The sequence below is a fragment of the Equus caballus genome, chromosome 31 (genome assembly GCF_041296265.1).
Source record: "Equus caballus isolate H_3958 breed thoroughbred chromosome 31, TB-T2T, whole genome shotgun sequence".
NCBI classification, from domain to species: domain Eukaryota; kingdom Metazoa; phylum Chordata; class Mammalia; order Perissodactyla; family Equidae; genus Equus; species Equus caballus.
In genome coordinates, this window is record NC_091714.1 from 2010359 (window position 1) to 2034126 (window position 23768).

Consider the following 23768-nt stretch of genomic DNA (forward strand, 5'->3'; position numbering starts at 1 on the left):
GAAAATAGTTGGACAATAATCTGTTTCTCATTCTTGTTAAGTAAAAAATAATAAAGCCTGAAAACAAACCACGCAGACATAAATATGAACACAATCAGCTTAAGGATGATTTTTCAGGTAATGTATCCCATGGAATAGTCTTTCTACCAAAATTTTGCAAAGCTAGGCTTATGTTAATTACACTTCTCCTCATTCTTTCTGGGCTCCCCTCTCCATAAGTCACGTTAGCAAGGTGAGTGACTGCAAACAGTGCCATGAAGACACTGTGACAGGAGCCTCAGTATCTCCTTGACCTACAGGTGAGATCCTCTCAATTTGTTTTAAAGTGGTCCATTTTATGCTTTCACTCTATAGAAATTCTTTTTATTCAAGGGCTGTAGAATCCTAAACACACTGATATCTGTAATTCGTGTGCAGCCCTTGTGATTTTGTGTTGGTGTTAATAGCTTATTCAACTAACAAAAAAACATCACACCGCAGTCTCTTCTTTAATACTCTAGATTGATTTTAAAGGAAATCAAGCAAAAATCTAAGAAGCATTTAATGTACCACAGGGAAAAAGTATTGGTTTTATAAACAGATATATGAATGAATTTTATATGATTAAAAGACAACATGTTACAAAACTTCTCATCTGGTAAAATTTTGTAACCAATTTTTATATCTTCTATGAGTAGAATAATAAAACTGAATATAGTAAGATGTTGTTAAAAAGTCAAGAAATAAATTGACACAATTATATATTGATAGAAAACATTGAGTAATGCATTCTTAAGTAAAATGCAATTTCAGATTCACTCATTTATTTAATATATATAGACCTACATAATGGAAGTGATGCTCTTCTTGCTCAGTGAAACAATAGGAAAATATTTCATTTATATTTACATTGAATTTCAATTAATAAAAGTCTAGTAGTCAAACTGCAATGGTACTTAGTTAACCGTCTTTTCTAGCTGTCTATTTGTTTATTTTTTGTTTGTTTTAGGAAAAAAAGAAGCAATGATGCCATCAGAGTGCCAATGGAACATGTAATGATAAAACTTTTTCTTGACTTAATAAGTAAACATTTTTGAGTGCCTACAATGTGTAAATTCTCATAGACAAGGAGTACTTTATTTTCTTGTGAAAGAACGTTCCCTTCCAAAAAAACTACTATTGCTATATGCTCCAAAGCATATTTGACCACATCCACATGAGATGCACTCATTATGCTTGGCCAACATATGCCATGTATTTGATAAAAAAAGTAATATTATTTTACTACAAACTCATTGGTAAAAAATACTACTTTTAACTGATATAAATAAACATCAGGGAAAAAAAGCAAAGCAGTCTCAGTTTGGCCTCTTCTGTAAAAGAGCACGAAGACGCACAGAAAAACAAGGTAAAAATCTAAAATACACAATAAAAAATGTCACAAATTATTTATGTTTTGTTCAATAAATGTGTCTACTTCCACCAAAAAAAGATTATTAGTAAAAGCATCTTTTAAAAATAAAAGTTAAATAAGGATTGAACACAACTATCTCTTCGAGATTTTGAAATCTCAGTGACAACAGTAGTCATGACGTCAACCCATGCATTTTGCCATTTTGTTGTTAGACTTAATAAATTAAATAGTATTTTTAATATCTTAAAATACCGATGAGGCCTCACTTTCTTCAGACCCTCAGAAAGGACAGGTGTCTGGACAACTGATATTAAACACAAACATAATCCGGTAATTTCACGTCCCATGTCTATAAATCAACTGAATGTCATCTTTTTATGTTTTACCCATTTAGGCTGATTTAAATCAAATTATAGTGTAGGGTAACTTATGTAAACCGGAATTTCCTGAAACATTATTTTCAGTCCCACTAAATAGTGAAAGCCTGCACTGTCGTTATTGGTTAATTATAATTGACAGGTCATTTAAAGACCTGAAAACCTGGTAACAGCAAGTGATGGGTGAAACACAAAAATGTACTTGTTCCATGAGCTTATATGGAACTTACTCTCAAAACCTGAAATAGTTGCCTACTGACCATTAAAATTGCTTTTGAAAAGATGCACATTTCCAGTGACATTGTCTACAATAATTTTATATTTGTTTCTTAAATTTAGTTTAGGTACTGCCACATTGCTTCTCCCACGAGAAGCTTTCAAGATGCACCAGTAAATCTGAAACAGAAAAGTTTTAATTAATTTCCCATGCCCTAATCTACCTGGTACAGAACAAATCAAATGACTTTTGGAAATACAGTGACAAGACTGAACAAACTAACTCAGTTTCTAAAGTTCATAAGAGAAGCCTTCAGGTTACCATTTTTATGCAATAGGAAAACATCCACAACAATAATTTCTGAGAAAAAGATTTTGCAAATTCTATAAATATGTTTTAAATTTCCCTGCCATTTGTACACATGTATCTGATAGTCATAGGAATTTTTCTTTTTCTTATCTCAGCCCAACAGGAGGGGCAGCCAAGACGTTCTCAGCAGTCACAAGATGAAGCCGAGCAGTAAAGATACTGGAGTTGGAGGTGGTGAGTAAGGACCATCACGGGGAAGAAACCAGGCAGGAAGAATGTATCTGGCCTCTTCCATCGCACCCTCCTGTTGCACCTTCATGGCTCATTCTTCCTGGTGCCTTTGCAGTTGTAAATCAGTGAACATTTCCACCATATAGAGCCTGTTGCGGGGCTTCCAGTAGCCAGCAAAATACCAAGACTAAGGCACTTTCCATCAAGGCTCCTTTGTGAGGTGTGTATGTAAGGGGCATAGGTGGTTGGAAAGAGAACCAAACCATTCTTAGCAGCCAGAGCATTGATAAACTTTGATGTCTATGCGCAAACTAATATTAAAAATGCACTTTGAAGGGAAACACGTAACCACAGGGAACAAAGCTCGAATGCTGAGGCTGCCTTTGTGAATGTTGGCAATTTTTTCACTCGAGGTCCATCACAGAAAATTCATGTTTTTACTGAGCCTGTGCTCCCTCAGCAGCTGAATACTTTAAACCTAGAATGACTGCTTTCTTCCAACAAGAGTTTATGAAAAACTTCATTTGAAAAGGCCGGAGGAAGCACACTCTCCATCAACCGACAGAGTGAATGAAAATTACAGAATCAGTTTTCATGGAACCTGTGAAAGGCACTAACCAGAGATGAAGGGACCCATTACCTGTCCACAAAATGTTAAAACAGTCCATTTTAGAGGGTAAAGGTCTGTCAAAGGCTCTTTTGTAGCAAACGCAATCCACACAGTTCGAGGATTTTGAACTAAATTAGCCGTGTGTTTTGACATCTCTGAAAGTAGGTCAAAAGCAAATACTCGTTTCCAAATATTTCCATTTTTTAGCCTAAAACTATAGTTTGTTTGGCATATACAGAGAAACCTTTTAAAGAACTTTAAAAAAATTAACAAAAACACTAAAATTCGAACAATATTTTGGTGGTCAAGTCATAAGAATTATTTGCACGACTCATTGGTAAGCAAGGAAAAAGATCTGGACTATACACTTAACTTCAAGAAAACAAGCCACTTTCTAGATCTATTAAATAGCTCCTTACAAAGTGACATTGGGCCCATTTTTACCTGAATTCTTATTAGTTTTGTTCTGTCGACTTTTAACTTGTTCAGTCCAAAGCGTAGGGTAACGTGAGGCAATATCTAATAAAGCAAAATAAAATCATAATTGTTTTTAATTCATCATAAAAACACAGTGTCTCTATTAAAGATGTCAGCAGGTAGCCAAAAAAAAGTTAATATAATAAATAAATACATATCTCACATTTTTAAAGAAACAGTTAAAATGATTATGTGCATGAGACATATGGAAATAATAATATACATTTATAAAAGTTTTTAGCATAATCTTTTCCTTTCTGTCTTCATCCAGAAGTGTAAATAAAAGCTATATGAATCCAGACAGGCACCACTTGAAAGAAAAGGATTTTAGCAAAAAGATGAATATACAGAAACATGTCCTTATGTGGTAAAGGGAGAGATTCATGCAATCTACAGGGGTTTTCACTCAGCTGAAAGATTCAGCACAACGTGCAAGATGTAAAATAGAACTTTTGCCTAAAACACCAGGAATAAGACTTTTTTTCAGTAATCTTGTCTAACAAACATAATTGAATATTTACAGTGTGGATCGGTCACGCTCTGGGCCTGAGAACCACCCTGAAGCCGACCCGAGAAACATCTTTCACACGTGGTACTTTACAAAGCTCAGCTGGTGCAGCACATTGTGGTGAACACATGATGCAAAAGATGTGAAAGTGAACAGCGGAAACGGCATACTCTATTGCACCCTTTTGAAATATATATTTTCTATTAGCCAATCATAAAATTTCAACTCATAGATTTTGACTTAAAAGAAAGGCCTTTGCATTGTGCCGTATGGAAGCACCATGGCCACATTGAAAATCCTTGCTTCAAAGCCATGGGGAAAGGTAGTGGGTGCCCCGCCAAAGTTGGAAGTGGCCAAATCCCGTCCATTTTGGGTGTGGTTCTAACAAGATGACTTCATTCCACTTCCCAGGTCCGTGACCACCCTCGCTCTATTCCCCCCCCCCCCCCACCGTAAGACCCTATTTTGCCCCGGGCTCACCTTCTTCATCTCCTTGAGGCTGAGTCTCCAACGCGGGAGCTGAGGCATCATCTGAATTCAGAACGGAAAAGATTTGCAAGGAGACTACAATTATGAGAGTAAGTTAAGTAAGTGTGCATACAGGATGGATGCTAAGGATTTGCAAACAGCCCCCACCGATCAATCCAAACCACAACCCAGGACCCATGTAACAGTGGACACTGAGGCAGGGGCTTGCCCAAAACAACACGGGGATGTTCTAGTGAGCTGCTGCTTTAAAATGCTACTCAAGGCTCAGAACAACGTTCCCTGAGGGCAGTGTCAGGTGTGGGTCTAAAGCTTCAGAGCCCATAGGAATACACAGGAGGGAGGAGGGAGAGATAGAAATAACATGAGCAAAGAAATGTAGCAGAAGGAATGGAGACTCAGGGCATAAGAGTCAGCGAGTTGACAGAGGAAGAGAGAGATGAGCAGGGGTGGGTGTGGGGTGAGGGAAAAGCAGCTATACTTGACAGGGCCCTGCTTTCCTGAGCGGAACGAATCCTGCAGTGAACCGCTGCTCTGTGCATCTCTACACACCTTCAGACCCTCTCTGTGCACTTGTGCAGTAGAACGACACATCTGAGAGACTGAGGTTGGTGGGGGGAAAGGGGAGCAGGGCAGGGATGGGGTGGAGGGGACAGAAGTGAAATTGTCAGAGACTGGAGGAAAAGAGAGTGTGGATTCTGAAAAGACTCTGCATCATTTCATTGCAGACATACATCCCAAATGAGTTATCTTTATTTGGTTGAAAAACACACTTTGGGTTCCCCGGTAAAATATAAGTTTTTAAAGAGTTCTGAGACACAGCAGGACAACATAGTGACTGAGTTTCTAAACGTCCTGCTCCAGACAAGTGGGGCCCCAACCGGGATGCGATTACAAGGCGCTTTGTGGGCGCTCCCAAGAACCAGTCTAGTTTTTTTTCACTCAAGCTCACTCATGCGATTTTGTTATATAATAATTTCAGGGCCAAAATACAATAAACCATGTTGGAGATAAAGGACAGCCACAGGTTTATCTGGTCATCTGTGATTCATACTTTCCCAGCTGTCTGAAGAATAAAAATGAGGTTTCTCGTAAGCTCTTTTCAGGGGAAAACCAAAAAGAAGTTTTAAAAAAGTCTTTAACTTGGAACAATCTCTTGAAAAAAGTTCGCTATTTGTCAAAACATTGACAAAATGTAACATCATTTATTGGAGATGTCCAAGTCTAATATGGATAGTAACCACAAACTGACAGTATTTCGCTATTGCATAGTTTGTCAACTTCTTCCAAGAAACTAAATCAAACGGGGAACATATTCAACATATTTGAAACTCTTAAAAGAACAAACTGAGAAAAAGTCTCTAAAGAGCATATTTAAAAGTCTTTTGGAATGACAACAATGAAATGCATTGTTAGTGCTGCGCATTTTTGCTGAGGTCTCAGCAGGTCACCACTTTGGGGCCACCAGCCTGTTCCCAAATAACTGGGTCCGTACCAGACTGAGAACTCAGCTGCTTAACCAAGGTGGCAGGCAAGCGAGGGGCATCATTGAGAGGATGATGATGATCGTGGGCCCCCATCCCGCCCTCCCTCCTACCCCTCCTTTCAGCACCACTGCCTCTTCTGTTTTCTGTTTCTGGCCATCTGTCCTCCATCAGCGTGACGCTCCTCACGCCACTGCCCATGCCCTGGTCCCTTGAATAGTTCTGTCCCCAAATAACAAACCCAGCGGCACCTACTGAAGTCAGCCCTGAGAAAAGGACACGCCGCCGTGGAGAGCTGCGCGCTTTTCATTTTCCCTCTACTAGAGTTTGTTAAATGTCTCGTTTTCACCCATAAGCCAGCTTTGTTGCTTAAGTTCAGGTATTTCCTCCGTTACGTGCACGTGGATCAAGGGGCTTCAGCAGAAGGAATATGTTTGCCTTGCATTCCTTTCTGTGCCCGCAGGCTGATTCCTGGGGATTTTTTTTCTTTAATTTTTACAGTGGATTCAACAGACATCGCAATGAGCAGGATGAGGGTGCTCCCTCTGAAATAGTATTTCCTTCCATCTCCTCCTCCCCTTCAGCATCTGATGGATTTCTCTAATCATGAATATTGTCACTTCCTCTTCTCTAAAAAGTGTTTCTATGCTCACCCCAATGTCTTATAGACTCAAATCCAAGCAGCTTTTTCTAACATTCTGTGCAATTTTAGCTCACTCCCCTCCAAAGATAAACCCTCTCTCCAGTCAGTATGCTGACTATACCTGCCTGTCATTTTCTTCTACTTAGAAAATGGGCCATTTTCCTCAACTATGAGGCTTTCTGTTCAACATTAGAGCTGTCCCAACCTTAGCACTCAATCTTTGGCCCAGTCAAATACTTCCTCTTCCACGAAGCCACTCGGTTGACTCCTACCTCCTGTAAACCCCCACTGAGTGCTCTCTACACAGTTGACAGAGCCTCGTCTGCTGGCTCATGCCTATCCCAGGTCTTTATCTTAAAACAAGAAGACTCTACCATCTTTCCAAGGCTGGGGCAGGGCCCATCGTGATTTCAGTACATACTTAATAGAATTAGGTTGAATAAAACTCAGTTCTATTTGTTTTTTTTACCATTTTTCTTTATTACTGGTTCCTATACTCAAAAAAAAAATGCCTAAGATTTTGGTACTAAAACATTTGTTTGATTTCATTTTGGAAATGACTTCTGACTTTAAAGGTTGATATACGATAAAAATAGAAAACGTGTAATGAGGTCAAAAGGGCGATCGCTGAGGAAGGGGCTCAGGGACAGAATGAGACTCATGGCAGAGCAGAGAGATGAGAAGAGCCCGGATGCCACGAAGTGGTTCCAAAGGAAATGTCTAACTGTTCTATCTGGTTCTTGTTAGTACCAACCCCAGGGAATTGACTGTCATAGGTGGGAAAAGACGTTGCTCTTTCTTATGGGGAAGAGTTGAGACATCTTTATTAGTGGTCCTCAACAATTGCTATGCTTTGGGATTACACGTAAAGCTGAAGTCCCCTCCACAGGTGGGTGGAACCTAACAAGATCTACAGGTGGTCCCAGCACAAGCCAAGTCTGAGATGCCCTTATGGGGACACAGGTGGGCAGATGGCACGCCCAGCACCACCAATCTTAAGGGTTGAATAAACATTTGTTGAATGAATAAATAATTAACAAATCACCCCAGCTCTCATTATCATCTCTAGTATACGTTTAAATTATAACTTGAGAAGTTATTTTACGGCACCCATTGGATTAGCTTTAACAGATCATCACAAAAATTCATTTTAAGATAGTTACCTGTTTTTCCTGTGCCTTCACGTTGGGGTAATTTCTCATTTACAGAACCTAAAAGGGGAAAATAAGGAAAGAAATTATTCCTTGTTCATTCCAAAGGGTTATCAATAATTGTTACAGAAATATTTTACTCTGTTTTGATTAATTCACAGTGCTTTGTCATTTTCTAGTTAAATTATATAAGCTATCTAGTGCCCTGGTGTGATACTGTCGTCTGAAGTCACAAGCTCTAGACTACGAAAGGTAAGCCTAGTCTTACTTCTCGGTACTAATTAATTGAACACATACATAAGACCCTTTACTGTACAATATATTGCAGTTTCTTCATCAGAAAAATGTCATATTAACCTTCTTAATATATATCCCATGTTGGGGCAGTAGAGTGAATTAGAATTGAAAAAGCCAATGTTTTTTAAAATTATAAAAAGTTGTGCAACTAAACATAATTAAAAACCCTAGGGTCAGCTTGATACCGATTTATAGAAAAGAAAATTGAGGAACCACCTTTTTGTAAAGGAGCACAGGAAATATCTGTGTTACAAATATGAGGTATGGTTCTTTCTTCCCCATTAGATTGAAACTGCTAGAGGTACCAACATTTTTCCTCATCATTATTACACCTACTCAAAGGAAGACAAAAAAGTTCTGTTCAGAAGTAATTTAGAATTTATCTGCCGATTCAGTTTAGAATATTTCCACTCAGGATTCACTTAGAATTACCAAAGTCACATGCGAGGTAATACTTGTTAGCAAATACAGCTCATGACATAGAACTTGACATCCATTGTTGTTTCGATTTTGAATATGACATTGAAACATAGACCAACGTTTATACTAACGAATAAACTTGAGATGTTTTGAGAATGTTTATCTGTCTCTTAGAAACATAACAGTGCGGCAGGAGGTAACGACTTATTGGAGGAAAGGATGCTGAAGGACAGAGAAGATGATATAGCCTTGTGGGTACCACTCATTCTCTGGAGATACTGATGTAAATCACATTCAGGTGACAGGTTCCCAGACACTTACCCAAATTCAAGTCAGCGGATTCACCTAAAGGAACAAAATACAAAGACACTGGAGCTGTATCCAGCAGTGCCGACCCCAGGAAAGCGGAGTGGGTTTCTCATAGGACTGTTCCGTGGTCTCTGCTCCAAATATTTCCACACTGCTTCCAGCATGGGAGGAGACACACCCATTCCTCCCGGCTGTGTGTCTACGAAATCACTGAATAACGTGCTTTTGGAAGTTTAGTTCTTTCTGTGGATGAGAAGGACCACGATTCTCCCCGTTCATCTATTTGTCCATTTTAGGCGCTCCCTAAAGCAGCTGTTGGTCATTCCCAGCTGTTGCGTTACCATCGGTGAAATGTTACATCATTTCCAGGCGTCAAAACACAGGATTTTACTGCTGGTAAGAATTCCCTGGGATATGAAATGGGCCTCATTGTGTGGCCTCTCATAAAATGTTCCGAATCCTACTTTTCTTGTTTCTCCCTCTTGTATCATCTCTTTTTGAGTCTGGATTTCTTAAAGAGCTAACGTTTCTTAGTCATTAGTTTATTTTAATCATGTGTTCCTGCCATGAGTCAAAAAATGGTTTTCTACTTTTGACTGGAAATGATAGTATTTCGGAAGTATTTCTGAATATAGCTATGTAGGTTTTAATATTCTGAGCTAAATGTCGTTTAAAAAGAAGTAACAGGCCCAAAATGGAGTCCTTGCCCCCACGACAGCAAACTAAGATTTAATTACAGTTTCAACCCATCCCAGGAATGTGACCTTTTTAACAGTCAATCTGCAATTTCCTGAATAGTCTACTGAGAAAATCTGCTTGATGAAACCCCTGCCATTTCCTTCCCCCATGTCCAGGCTGAAGTAATTCTTTCTTTTCTTTTGCTAATAATTTCCTTCCCCCCCACCCCCCCACTTCTGCTTTTGAAAAGCTTCCATTTTGTACAGCTCCTCAGACCACCCTCCTGTCTGCTAGGTGGGGTGCTGCCAGATTCATGAATCCTTTCATAAAGCCCATTAGATCCTCGATTTACTCAGTTGTGTATTTTGTTTTTTAACAATGTAAATATCCTAAATAATAATTAGATGCCCCCCACGAGAGAGCTCTTCCCCTGAATTAAGATAATATTTTGTAAGCTAAGGACTGAAGAATACGAGCTACTGATACCCAATTCGATTTGAGGTTGAGATCCGAAGACAACATTTAGAAATTATCCACCTCCGCCCTCAGGCTTTCCTTCTTTCTCTGAATCAACGGACAAATAGAAATGGCAAGCAACAGGATATACTGGAGTACATGAGGGAGCCATTTTGTGCAAACCTAATTTGGCCTGACTTTGTTTTTCCAAAAGAGTCTGGCATGGCCATTGAGCATGCATTATATATGTGCTTTAAGCATTTGCTGTGGGAAAAACAAATGCCCTTAAGATAAAGGTGCAACTTCCCCCATCTTAGCATTTCCTTAAGGATAAGCATCTCTCTCTAGACTAGGAATTGACTGCTGCACTCATCTGTGACCACCCAGCTCCAGACAACAGACCTGCCACCCTGCTGTGTCCATCAATCGCTGTGCTAACAGAGCAATCTCGTGACTATTGTAAAAGGGACATTTCAATCACATAAAACAACCTCTTTGAGGGTGTATAAGCAGTCTGTACACCCCACTTCTTTGGTGCCCTTCCTTCCTTAAGGAAGGAAGGCACTGGGCTAAGCTAGTCCTCAGATCTGACTCAGAATAAACTCACTCCAATTTTCATTTATAGATTAGTTCTGGATTATTTGCATCAACACAACCAACATCAGGGCTTGCTCATCAGCCCCCCTAAATTCAATCAGTATTTACTTAAATAAGCCATAAGAAAATAATTCCATCTTGTTGTTAATATACAAGAAATAATTTTAAGACAGAACCAAATGTCCCTCGATGATCTACTCCATGATTCAAATACAGTCATGTGCCACATAAGGACGTTTCGGGCAACGATGAACCTCATACACGACAACGGTCCCATAAGATTAGTACCGTCTAGCCTAAGTGTGTCATAGGCTGTACCATCTAGGTTTGTGTAAATGCACCCTATGATGCTCACACAATGATGACATTGCCTATTGATGCTCTTCTCAGAACATATCCCCATCATTAAGGGACATTTGACTGTACGCTACCACACAGAATTTGGAGGAGATTCTAAAGGGCACTTATTTCACCTTCCAATTGCCTGGACAAAAAGACTCCCCCAACCTCCCTGCCCCAGCGCTCCTTGTAGCATCCTGTCCTCAAGGATGCAGGAAACAGGTGAACATCACTGTCCACATGGCAAAGCAACTATGCAAACTAGAATCCACGAATCCAGAACAACAACAACAAACCCGTTATTGTTTTTTTCTGGAGATATGGCTTTGTTGAAGAACTCCCAAGATTTTGGAACAGGCAAGATTCTAGGATGTAGGTGCAGAAAGGGGGTCTAGAAAGAGGGGGTCTGGAAGACAGTAAACAGCTTTGCAAACCTTGGGCTCATCGGCTGTACCTGCAGGATCTAATCACTGTCCACATGAAGACTCTGCTGATCACTGCTCCACAGATCCGTGTTTCAAAGGACACCTTTGAATTCCGTCCATTTGTGAGATCTCATCCCACTTCAATGCTATTTTAAAAGGGTGGCTTTTTTAGCAATTAGCGTATGTGTTTCTGGTGGAGGAAACCACAGAAACACAATGTGAGGAGAATGTCTAAGGTTTAAGGGAGGAATAATGAACTACTGAGCCTTGTAGCTCTAAGGCCTTGGTTCAAATCCAGCTTCGCTCAGCAATACCAACTTGCTGCCAAAACAGCCCCAGTGGAGGACACAGTGTTTTGCTTAAAGAGTTGGTGGTCTAAGACAAGATTCTTTCACAAGTCCTAAGTGCCCTTTAAAAACAAGGAAGGACAGGAAGATGTGTGATGTGCACGGCTGGAGGAGGAGTGAGAGGTTTAATGAGGTCAGCTCTCTGCGGGCGAGCACTTGTCCAGCACGCGGGATTGATGACTCCTTCAGAACACAGCCAAACAAGCCACAGTGATTTATCCCTTTCTGGGAACCTCACGTCCAGGGGCAGGTTTACAATGTCGCGTGGCTTTGCTACAGAGGAAAAAAAAAAAAAGATAGAGAGAGAGAGAAAGAAAGAAAAAGGGAACAGAAATAGAGAGGGGTGCATTCTTCCCGTGTTTTCTGGACAAGCACTTCTGTTGGCTGCAGTTTCGAGCAAGCTAGATGACACTGGGCTCTCTGACAGCGGAGATGCCATGAAGCTTTGCACTTGAATATCATTTTCCTCATCTCTTCTAGGCCCTTCCTCCAGGGTAAAAATTACTGGGCTTCTCTCAGGAGCTCCATGGTTGCTTCTGCCCTCCTACTAGTCAGGACAGTATGCAGGTGACCTGAATGACCAGGAACACCAGAAGGGGTGGTGTTGTAGGAGGAAGGCAGAACGTGGGCAATAGAACAAGTTCACTGCCTACCAGCTCTGTGACCCAGGTGCCCCTCACCTGTCCAAACCTCAGTTCCCCATCTGTAAATGGGCCGTGCAGAGAACACGTGCCTCCCAGAGCTGAATGAAGCTGGTTGAATGAAGTTGAAGAGAAACCAACGTGTGAGGGACACACAATCAATGTTCACTTAAAATACTTCAGGACTCTCAGCTATCTGCATGTTATTCATACACCGTGTGCAGCCTCTCTCTTCATGTTTTATATTTTATGCATAAAAGCTGTGACAGGGCCTGCTCTCAACAAAGAGCAATGCTGTCTCCACTCAGAGCCAGTGGTTCAAGTGTGCCGCCACCAGCAGGGCTCCTGCGGGCCTGCAGGACCTCAGCCTTTCTCCATGACCACTTTCATTCACTCATTCCTTCATTCATTCAACATGTTCATCATGTGCTATAGAAGAATAGTACAAGGGATGTGGCAACCAAAAACTTAGTCTAGTTTGGGGAGATAGGCATTAAATAGAAATTATTCAATAATTTATATTACAATTGTGTGCATAGCTAATCTAGACAGTTCTTACTGTATGTTGGTCATTGTTCCAAGGACTTCACACACATTGAGTCACGTGATGCCAACAACAACCTGATGAAGGAAGCACCACCATTATGCCCATTTGACACATGGGGAAACTGAGACCAAGAGAGATACCTGTCTGGCCCCAGGTCACCTTGTTGGTAAGTAGCACAGCCAGGATCCCTGTCTGTGCTTTTAGCCCTCAGGGGAGTTCACTCAGTCTGGGAGATCAGGGCGGGCCCCTCTGAGGAAGGCGGAGGGCTGAAGAGGTCCTAGATGGAAAGGATGGCAGAGTGGATGGCAGAGCACAGGCCTATGGTGCAATGGAGCAGGGCACGTCCATGGGCACAGAGGATGCTGGGGTCCCTCCTCCTAGGCCCAGAAGTGTCCTCTGCAAACTCCCCATCTGTCATTCTATGCACATCCTCTGTTTATGAGGACATGCCTCCTCAGGCAGAGACCTTCTGATCATCTTGGCCTCTGCAGAGCTTTGTCTGCTGCCCGCGTGTGGAAGGCCCTAGATGACAGTCCAAACTCCTGAGTGTGGCCTGTGAAGGTTAATGACATGCTGACTAGTTCCAGGTGGCACTATTTGATTTCAGACCCTCTATCCGCTCCTAGCTGGGAACAGGCCCAGTAATGGAGAACAAAGGTGGAGATGGGCCGTGCGTGAAATGGTGCCGTAGGGGTGAGAGGGCCAGGAGCCGAGCCCCCTCCACCCCCTGCTCCCCCAGGATGGCAGGCGATGCTGGAGTCAGAGTTCTTGAAAACCAGCCAACCTCACGTCACTCTTCTTTCAAGGCCAGCCCTAGGAAGAGTCCTGGGGTCACCATACAGTTGAACCAATGTGCGCAATGGGAGCACTTGGGTTCGATTTTAATAAATCAATATGTCATTATGCCTACCCAGTTCCCCTCCCAGGGTTGTTGGGAGACCCAACACAGTTAACGTTTGTGTCAAAGTAGTTGAGAAAGCGGACAGTCCAGAGCGTAACATGGACCATCCACACGCCCTTCGGTCTGTCTGCAAAACGCTGCCAGTGCAGCCCCCCACGACGACGGTGTGCTGCCCCGGCCCCTCCCCAGCTGGACCCAAAGCTGGGAATGACATGTGTTCTTTCTAAGATCAGCACCTGGGTTGGATCAGTCTTAGTCTTCATTCAAACAAGCCAGGAAGTGCTTTCTGGCACCTGCTGATCTGACTCTAAACTAACTCCACCAGGACGCCTGCTAGGGATCAGCAGATGGTGTGGGACAGCTTTAGTGAATATCCTTCATGTATACAATACGTGACATTATATATCGGGCATAACAGAAAGAAGTGACACCTCACACTAGGTAAGTGATGGTTTCTATCCACTGTGACTTGAATGACCACAGATTTTGGGGAATACTGGCTTTAAAACAATCAGAGAAGGAAAAAGGAAGCCTTCTGCACGTCTAACCTCATGCCTCAGTCGCCATGAAAACAGGAAATAGAGACACTTCCTATAGACTTCCAGACCCTATGAGTGGTTGGAAGGACAAACTTCACAGACAATGAATGTTTCCTACCTGGAGGAAGCGACGCATCTCAAGAAGCTTCCTTGCAGGGGTCCTTGTGCCGCCTGGGACATGACATGGCTCTAAACGCTCCAGGCTCTGGGGACAGGCAGTCAGCCAATCTAACTAGGTTTTGCACAAGGTGGGCCCCTTGGAGCAGCTGGCAGCCCACACTACGTGGAGGGGCCTTTGTGTCTACACTGCAGCAATGCCTCCCCTCCCCTGAGGGCCCAGGATGAAGCCCCCTCTGGGCCTCCCTGCCACGTTGCCAGCAGGTCAGGAGGCTGTGGAATCTCCTGGAGAGACCGTGAGGTCCTTCCCCCTGAGGCTGACTCAGAAGCACATTCAGTTTCTCTGAGAAGCTCAAGTGGCCAGAGCATCTTCTGCACGTTCAAACTGCACCCAGGCAGCCCCAGAGGGGTCTCCCTGGAGGTCCAGGCGCAGCCCCCTGTGTCCCTGGAGCAGCCCGGGGGACGCCGGCCACCAGAGTGCCTGCAAGGAGTTGACCAGCTCCTTTGCCTTCTTACGATGAGCACAGCAAAGAATAGAACATTTTTTATGAGAACAGGCAGGCTATTTTCTTAAGGTGTGACCTGTGCTCCTTAAATGCAGTTGTCATCTAAGGAAGAGACCAGGGCTTGGCAGACATCAGCTGCCTCGTTGGCATGAGCTGAACCCCAACACCCACCAGCCGAGGAAGGTGAGGGAGCCGTTCGTGAACAGGGGCACGTCCTGCTGGACCTCTCTGAGCCTGCTGCCCCAGGGTTTCACTGGCTTTCGCAGAGAGGAACAAACTCCAACACAGCCAGACACAAAAAGAGCCTGTACTCTGCAGTCCTGTTCCCCCAAAACTGGGGGAAGACTGGTTGACCTGGCTTTGACCAGGTCCCTCCCTGAGCCATCCTCTGAGGCTGGCCACGCTCCTCCTAGGGACAATCTCCAGGGAAGGTGGGCAGAGCTGGGCAGGTAGTGAGACAGTCTTACCTACTGGGCAGCGAAAGCAGGATCAGCTGGAGTCGGTGCCCAGCACCCCTGTCCCTCTGGACAACTCTGAGCCGGATGGCCCAGGAGACCAGCAGTGGTCGCTCTGTGCTGGACGAGCCCACTCAGCTATAGCCATGCTGGTCAGTGGACGGTGGGTAGCTGTAGGCTGGGGCGAGGTGGAAATGCCCATGTGCCTGCAGTGCCAATGGCCGGGGCTCTCAGGGCAGGCCCCCTCAAGACTGCCCATCCGCCCAGTCCCAGGAGGGCCTCAGGGCTGAGACCTGCTGAGACCTGGGTGCCCCCACGGTGAGCTTAGGCTGTGGGCCACATGGAACCCCTGCAACCGCACCCTGATTTTTCACCAGCCAGGCATGTCCCCAAAGCACAGCTCCCTCCATCAGATGCCCGAGGGACTCGGACCAAATACTCTTATTCCTGTCAGGCAGGGTCGAGCCAGTGTGACCAAGATGTGACCCCAGCAGGACATTCCAGTCACGTGGAGGAGAGACCGGGCCAAGCACTGTGTCCCTCACCCCAGGACAGTCAGACGCGATGTGGCGCTCACACAGGCGAGGGCAGCCAGCCAGCAATGGACACAGGAGTCACTGAGGGGAGGGAGGCTCCACCACATCCAGAGGTCCTCAGAGCAGCCCCTCCCAGGAGCATCAGCATCACCTGGAAACTTGTCCAAAATGAGGCCTCTGGCCTTGCTGCAGGCCCATTAAATCAGAAATTCCCGGGCGGGGGTGGCCAGGAATCTGTGTTACCAAGTCCCTTTGCAGACTGAAATTTGGAACCAGGGATCTGAACAAGATGTCTTGGCCCTGGGCTCTCCGGGGTTATTATTATTATGAATATATATCACTTTTTTTTGTCGTTACATATTAACGAGTCCAAGTCTAGTCTCTCTGTCCAGCTGCTACAGGCTCCCTCTTGCCATCATCACCTCTCGGACAGTGCACTGTCTCCTGTTTTGCTATTTTATTTTTCTGTGGATGGAGAAACCAAAGAAAATCGACTTGTTTCCCCCCAGTGAGCTCTGTGAGCTCGTGGAGCTAAATCTGTTCCGATGGAAGGAGAGAGGGGCTGTCGCTTTGGGTTTACTGTGGGCCTTTCTTCTTATCTAGTGATTCTGGCTTCAAATAGTTGGGATTCCTGGCAAGACGAGCATCAGATAAAAGGAATGTTCTGAATTTATTAATTGCTGAGTTGAGCAGGCTGATTGTCCCAAATCTAAGAATTTCCTTCTCTAAAATGATAAAGGAAGGAATCTGTAAATCACAAACTTTCTTTTACAAAAATTGAGAGATTATCCCTGAATTAACCTTCCATTAGCATCCACTTTACTGTTGTTGTTTTCGACACTTCCGTTTTCTACTTTAATGTCTAAATTTTACGTCCTTCCATGGCAGGAGAAGATAAAAAATGCAGCTGTATCTTTCTTGCAAAAGAGTCATTTGACTTTTTGATAGTATCATAAATCTTCTCAATCTTTGACTATTATAGTTTCACATAAAAAAAGGATGCTGTAAAAAGAAGTACTATTTGTTTAAAAAAAAATGAAAGAAGATATGTCTACTTGTTTTTATGTGCATAGAATGTCTCTGGAAGAACACACCCATTATTCTTTAAATGGGGTTATATAAACTGAGGCCATTTACTTCTAAAAGACCACTTAACTTCTTTTATACTACTACTAAATATTAGAAAATGTGAGAGAAAAACCATCTGTGGCCTAGGTATGAAAAAGTATAATGTATAGAGTTCTCTTTTAAAGTAATGACTTTAAAATTTTATGACAAATTAGTCACCAAATTAAATGTACAGTAAAGTACAATAGAGATGATAGTAATAAAAACGTAAGAAGCAGATACTGGAAAAGTAATTTTTTCCTGAAGGGAAGAATGATAACACCAAAATATTGTCCATCGGTTCGTTGAATAATTCAAAAACAAGTCTGAATGAAAAAGGAAAAGAAAAACAGAAAGAAAGCTGGCTGGATGGGGCTCTAGGCCCAGAAGTTGCCCAGTGCCATCGTCCAGCCAAGGGTCAAGGCCCCTCTGAGTCCACATAAGAGATTCTGATTCCTGGCTTGGGCTGGTCAGAATGGGATCACTCAGAGGGCCTCAGACTGACTGTCAAACAGGCTATGAAGACGTTTTTAGCATCATAACCACACCCTGAGGTCTTTTCCTTGAATATTTGACTCCACTTTTTAAAAAAATTTTCAGTATCCTTCAATACCTTCAGAAATTTCCAGAATCTGGAACTTTCATTGGAAACTTTACATATCCTGCATTGGCTGTATCAAATTAGTATGTTATCTCATGATGGATGAAAAATGAATTTCCTCAATACTTCAAAAGTTGTCACAAAAGTCTGTGTTATAGGGTAATACAATTTATATCTTTCTCTGAAAAATTCACTTTGTTAGTGAAGTCTACACTGAAGCTTGGAGCCCAAGTTAGCATCCGTCACCGGTTTCGCACCATCTCAAGTGTGGGCTCGGTTTTCAGTGCACCCTCTACTCCTTGTTAAAGTTTCAGTTTTTATCTTTCCTTGCTGATACCTACTGCAATATTTTATTTTAATAACTATCATTTTTCAGAAAGAGAATTGGTAAGCCTAAAGAAAAAGCTACTTAAAGGGAGAGCAAGAATGAGTTCCCTCTGCTCGGTAACCTTTCCAATTCAAGCAAAGCAACTTTGAACTTGCATTTTAATAATTTTTATAAAGAAATACTTCAGAGACCTCAGAAGCCAACCACGGCTGTGTTGTTGAGTTCAGTATTTGGGAATTCAATTGTTCTGGATGTTTCTTTCAAGTTCCTCAGCCACACAGGGACCTTAACTTAGCACCAGGGAAATTCATTAGTGAAAAATGAAAATATCACTTAGCTTCTCTTCAGAAAGTGAAATTTTCCAGAAATTATTAGGATAGTCATAGAAAAACGAAGTTCCGCCACTTCAAGTAGAAGTCAAAACTTTGGGCAGAGTAGGAGAATGTAAGGATCATAGTTAAATTAATGTAAATAATATGTTGAAAGTTTGTTCAATCTAATCCAATATCCTCTGTCATTTATATCTGGGCCTCCCAAAATCCAGATTTAGAAGTTGCTCAGATAAGCAATCAGAAGGCCTATGAGCAAAATAAACTCCTGGAAACAGCCAAGGACTTACTCTCTCCTGTCACAGGGAATACACAGCCTTTAAAAGTTAAAATCAAAGAATAGATAATACTTGGTGTCATAAAAATTGCCAGGAAATAAACAAGGACAAAGAGATGACTTTCCTTCCTACACTGTGAGAAAGGACCCCTGAAACATGTGACACAGCTAGGTCATGTTGACCAAGGAGATTTCTATTCCTTCCCCATGAAACATCACCCTGTGACTGACCTTGGTTTCAAGGGCTGGGTGGGCGTGGGCGGAATCTCCAGCCGGCATCAGTGGCCGAGGCTGGGGGACGTTTCTCCTCCTCTTTCTGTAACTCGACGTCTGTAGCTTACTTCAAACACATACCTCAAAGTGAGCTGCATACGAAGACTCTTTGGATATTGTAATATTCAGAATTCTTGCCTGTAGGTTCAGCTTCCAATGTCTGAAGCTGCTTTGTACTCATGCCAGGAATCAGCTCTTGGCGAGGGTGCATGGTTACAGAGCGAGATGACATTAACCCCCCTGAAGCTATTTCCACACAACAGAGAAGAGGCTGGCGGCAAAAACCCTCCCTGGGGAAGAAAACGACCTTTGTTTCCAAGCTCTACTGGAGACCCCAGCAATGTTAGTCTTTAAATCTTAAAAAAAAAAAAAAAAAGAAGAAAAAGAGAAAAATTCCTGCAGAATAAATGGAGATCAGCTGTGTGGGGACAGAGACAGGTGGACCTGCCCCTCACCAGCGTGAATGGCGCAGAGATGCTCGGTGGGCTGCCGGTCACATCCTTTATCTTCCTTGAGCATCTCTGCTGCAAGAGAAGACCCGGAGCGGAAAACCGTGTGCAGATCGAAGGGGTCCAAATCAACAGGGCTGGGAGGGTCTGAATCTCCAGGTCATGAGCAAGAAAATTCAGCTCTGGGGCAGGGCAAGGCATGAAGAGCATCCAGATATAGCTCAAGAGCAGCTTTTGGTCCTAAAGCCCTGTCAAGGCAATATCCTGCTTGCCATCAACACTTTCCCTCTCCCCCAGAAGGGGGAAATCTCTCCGCCGTCCTTGCTCACTTCCGTGGACGTTCTCCATGAGTACTGGACGAACTGGACTCGCGTTCCATCATTTACCAAAACAGAGGGCTGAACTACGTTCTTAGGGGTCTCGCCACATTTAAATAATTCAAACACTAGAGGCCAGGGATGAGCAGAGGCTGACGGGGGCCAGATTTGACACCCCCAAACTTTCCCTTCCTCAGTGTTCTCTCTGCTTCCAGCTTGGGCTCCACTCTTGGAGTCACGAGTCGCCATGGCTGAAAGGAAAGACAGGGCAGATCATTCGCTCATTGTGGAAATCTGTGCTAGTTAGTCCTCAGGTCCCAACTGGCAGTTGTCAAGGAAGCACGTGGATATGATCAGAGCTTCTTAAAGTAGATGGCGGTCTTCAGATTCACAAGGAGTTAGGCAGCTGGTGGGGAGCAGCTCATAGCTTCTCGCCCTCTGAGCACCTTGCTAGGGTCCAGACAAAACTGCCACGCGGTCACGTGGTTGTGGATCTCAGGGCCAGGAGTTACACATATTCTAACTTGTTAATTCTTGTAAATAAGGAATTCAAGGCCCACATATTTCCATTACGGTATTTGGCGGAAAATGTGGACAATGGAGACGAAGCTATAAATTTAAATCCTGGCTCTGTCACTTACAAGCACAGAAGTAATGGGTCGAGTTCTTCCCTGTAAAATGGAAGGTAATACCACCTCCAACCCAGGCTGCTGTGACACCTGACATACGGCGGGCCACCGTCATCCGCTCTTACACATGGCCACCAGGCCTGCTCTCGCCACTCCTCCAGAGCACAGCTGATGGTAAACTTTAATGTGGGTCTTCCTCAACTCCGCACTTGCGTCTCTTCCACCCCGTCCCTCCCTTACAGCCAAGGCTTGCCTCCTTCACTCATCTCCCCTCTGCCAGCCCCCACATATCAGCCCCTTCCCTCTATCCGAATCCTCAGGGAAGGATGTCAGATAAAGTGTAACCGTAGGAGAGTCAAGTCAGTGTGTCACTTCCGCCAAGAGCATAAACACGAATGTACAGCACCATGAATGATCAAACAGAGACCCAGGAAACAGCTTCCAGGTCAGAGAAGGAGACCCCACGCCCATTCTCCTTTCCAGTCACAAAACTCTCCCTCCCTCCAGGTACCCACTGTCCTGATTGCACGATCCTCCCTTCCTCCCTTCCTCGTTTGTCCTGTGACTTACCACCTAAGGATGCTTCTCCAAGTGCGAGAGTTGAGTTTTGTCTATCCTTGAATTTTAAACGGACTAGCGCACTCTCTGCTTGAGTCCTTTCTCTCAGGACCATGTTGGAGCCATATGTCACTGAGGGCAGCAGCTTTTGCATTTTCCTTGCTGTTTAGTATTCTATAGTATGAACCAAGTAAACCGCACGTTCTACCCAGGCAGATACCATAGCCATCGATTCCTCTCCAGGATTCAGTTGTTACTATGAATGCTGCTATGAACAGTCCTGCACACGTCTCCTGCTACAAAAGCGAGTGCCTTTCTCCAGAGTCCATTCCGGCAGTGGAAGAGCTGGGTCCGTTACCTCCACGCAAAGAGGAAGGCGATTTTGCACAAGGTGGCACCGGTTCACGCTGGCACCAGCAGCCCAACGAGTCTGTTTCAAGTCCTCACCAGCACATCACAGATCAGGCTTTTCCACTGCTGCAAATCCAGTGGGTGAAGGGGGAAGCTCACTGTGGTGTTAATTTGCATTGTCCTGGTACTAAGGAGTCTATGCAAATTATCCTATGTTCTCTGGTCGTTAGGATTTTCTCATTTATAAAATGCTGCCTGCTCAAGATTTTTCTGCTAGATTGTGTCATATCTTATTTTTCTTATTGATTAATGGGAATTTGGGTGTTTTGTATTAACAGCTAAAAAATACATAATCGTAAAATAAAGGAAGCCTCCTCTTTTGAAAGTCTTTCTGGGAAAAGCGAGAAGGTGGAAGGATTCAAAGGCAGGGCTTCTCCACTCCATGGAAATCGGGCCGATACACGGATGTCTGTTTCCCTCCCCATGTGGCCTGCTTCACGTTGCGTTTGCATGTGTCCATAATAAACACACACACACATAAGTGACAGCTAGTGTTTGTGGCTACCTTTTAAATCTTTTTCTGATTTTGAAGTTTTTGTAGTGTGTACTTCTAAGGTAAGCTTGGTGTGAACTCCAGGGCAAAAGATAATGGTTGAACACTGGAGTTCACCCAATTTTAAATAAACTGGATGGAAATTACAGATAGCGGATAATGCATAGCAGCCATCATCTGTAAGAGGATGTATGTGGAGACTGTGCTCCCTGAGTATTTGCAGATGAAAAGTGGGGCCAATCGTGACCCATGTTATTAATCTCAGTCTCATGCAAAGTGATGCCTTACTGCTCTGCTTCTCTGCATTATTTGTGAGGTTGTGTCAACATCTGGGAAAAAATTGCATTCCACTGCAGTTTATCAGAAACTCTTCATGCATGTGTGAGCATGTGAAGTCGACCGCCCCAAACTCTTTCTTAAATTTCAAAATCCTCTCAACAATTCACCACAATTCTACGAAGTTTCCAAAAGTGTTCTTAGCACAGGCGTCTGCTCTCCCACACCCACATTTTTTGCAGAATAAAAAGCCGGAACACAGCTGGGGATGAACAGAATCTTCCCATAACTCCATGGGGGTTACGGGCTATATTAGTGGTACCAACAGGTGTGAGATGACACTGGCCAAGTCAACATCGAGGTCACAGCCACAAAACCATGCCACAAAATGAAAATGAACCCACATTTACAGAGAGCACAGTCTTGGAGGAGAGCCTGCTCCATCTACACTGCAACATTTAATCTGAAACACTTTCCCTCCTTCTCGCTGGCATTGTCCACACAATCAGCACCAGACTTTACAGCAAAAGGACAGAATACTCTTTCTTCCATAAGCCATCACTTGGACCAAAAATCCACATGTGCAGTGAACAAAATGGCGTATTTCTATACAGTAAAACGTTACTGCTGCCTGGTTGGAAAAATAATGTGAGTGAACAGCACAGAGGTTTGATTCCAAAAACGAAGCATTATTTGGAGACGGTAAGAAATACAGCCAATTTCGCTCATGGTTTTCTAAGAAAGTTCTTTTGGGCGACAGTTAATTTTTCAAACATTGTCACTAAAATCGGGAAACAGATGCCCCCGTTTTCTCCTTTGTAAAATAAAGCCTGACTCAAAATGCTGACATGCAGAAGAAGTAAAGTCAGTCCGTCAAAGTAGCCTTCAGAGAGAGGGACCCACGCACAGGCCAACTTAATATATTAATTTTTTCTTTCATTTCATTTTCTTTCATGAGCTTGTAAAAGAATTATTAGGTGAAAATGATGGCTCACTAAAAATATTTTTCAGCCATTTTTAGGTCCTGGATGACCAAATAGTTTTTAAAAATAAATGTATTTTAATTCCACGTTATGCACACCCATTGGCTTTTAACTGATGACCAGTCCCTTGAAATATTAGGTTTCATGTTACTGTTAATTACGGATGGCATCATTCGCCAACAGTTACAAGTTCTGACTTGTGCCTTGGCTCCTGGTACAAATGTCTGAATCATGAACAGAGTTTCTAATTACAAAATGACTGCCCCCTAAATAGGAATAAGTCTGAAAGTAAACTCTAAGTGCCAATGTTTCAGTATTTTACAAAAAAGATCAGGAAGATGCTTTTAATGCTTAATTATTGTTGTGCTTATGTTTTGCCTGTTTTAGCAAATCTAACCTGGGAATTTTGATGTACGATCATCATATTTCTTCATCGATGGTCTGAGAGGGCTCCCCAACCAATTAATTAAGCATACATGGCAGACCATTTTCAAATAAAAATGATCTGAATCATTTATAACATTTTTGGTAAAATATTAATGGAAAAGAGACTATTTTATAGATTATTCTCCTGCCAATATTACTACCTTCCATACATCAAGTCCTCTTATGAGTAATAAAATAACACTAACACACCATCTGGACATGGAACCATGAAGAATGACCCACTTTTTCTTTGCAAACATACACAAACAAAACCAGAAATTTTCGCTTTTTTTGGCCAAAGAAAACATTCAGTCA

General features: G+C 43.1%; 1 protein-coding gene across 4 annotated transcripts in view; it reads right to left on the reverse strand.

The window, feature by feature from the left end:
• SMOC2 (SPARC related modular calcium binding 2) overlaps positions 1 to 23768 on the reverse strand; it is a 172551-nt gene that overhangs the window by 88618 nt on the left and 60165 nt on the right. For 2 of the 4 annotated variants that reach the window (XM_023633139.2, XM_070256346.1), the window contains exons 5-7: positions 7899 to 7946; positions 4603 to 4686; positions 3582 to 3656 (exon numbers count right to left, since the gene is read on the reverse strand). In XM_023633139.2, coding sequence (XP_023488907.1) covers positions 3582 to 3656; positions 4603 to 4686; positions 7899 to 7946 — 207 coding nt within the window. The remainder of the gene's footprint in view (positions 1 to 3581; positions 3657 to 4602; positions 4687 to 7898; positions 7947 to 23768) is intronic. The other 2 variants (XM_023633140.2, XM_070256347.1) reach the window with 1 other exon arrangement.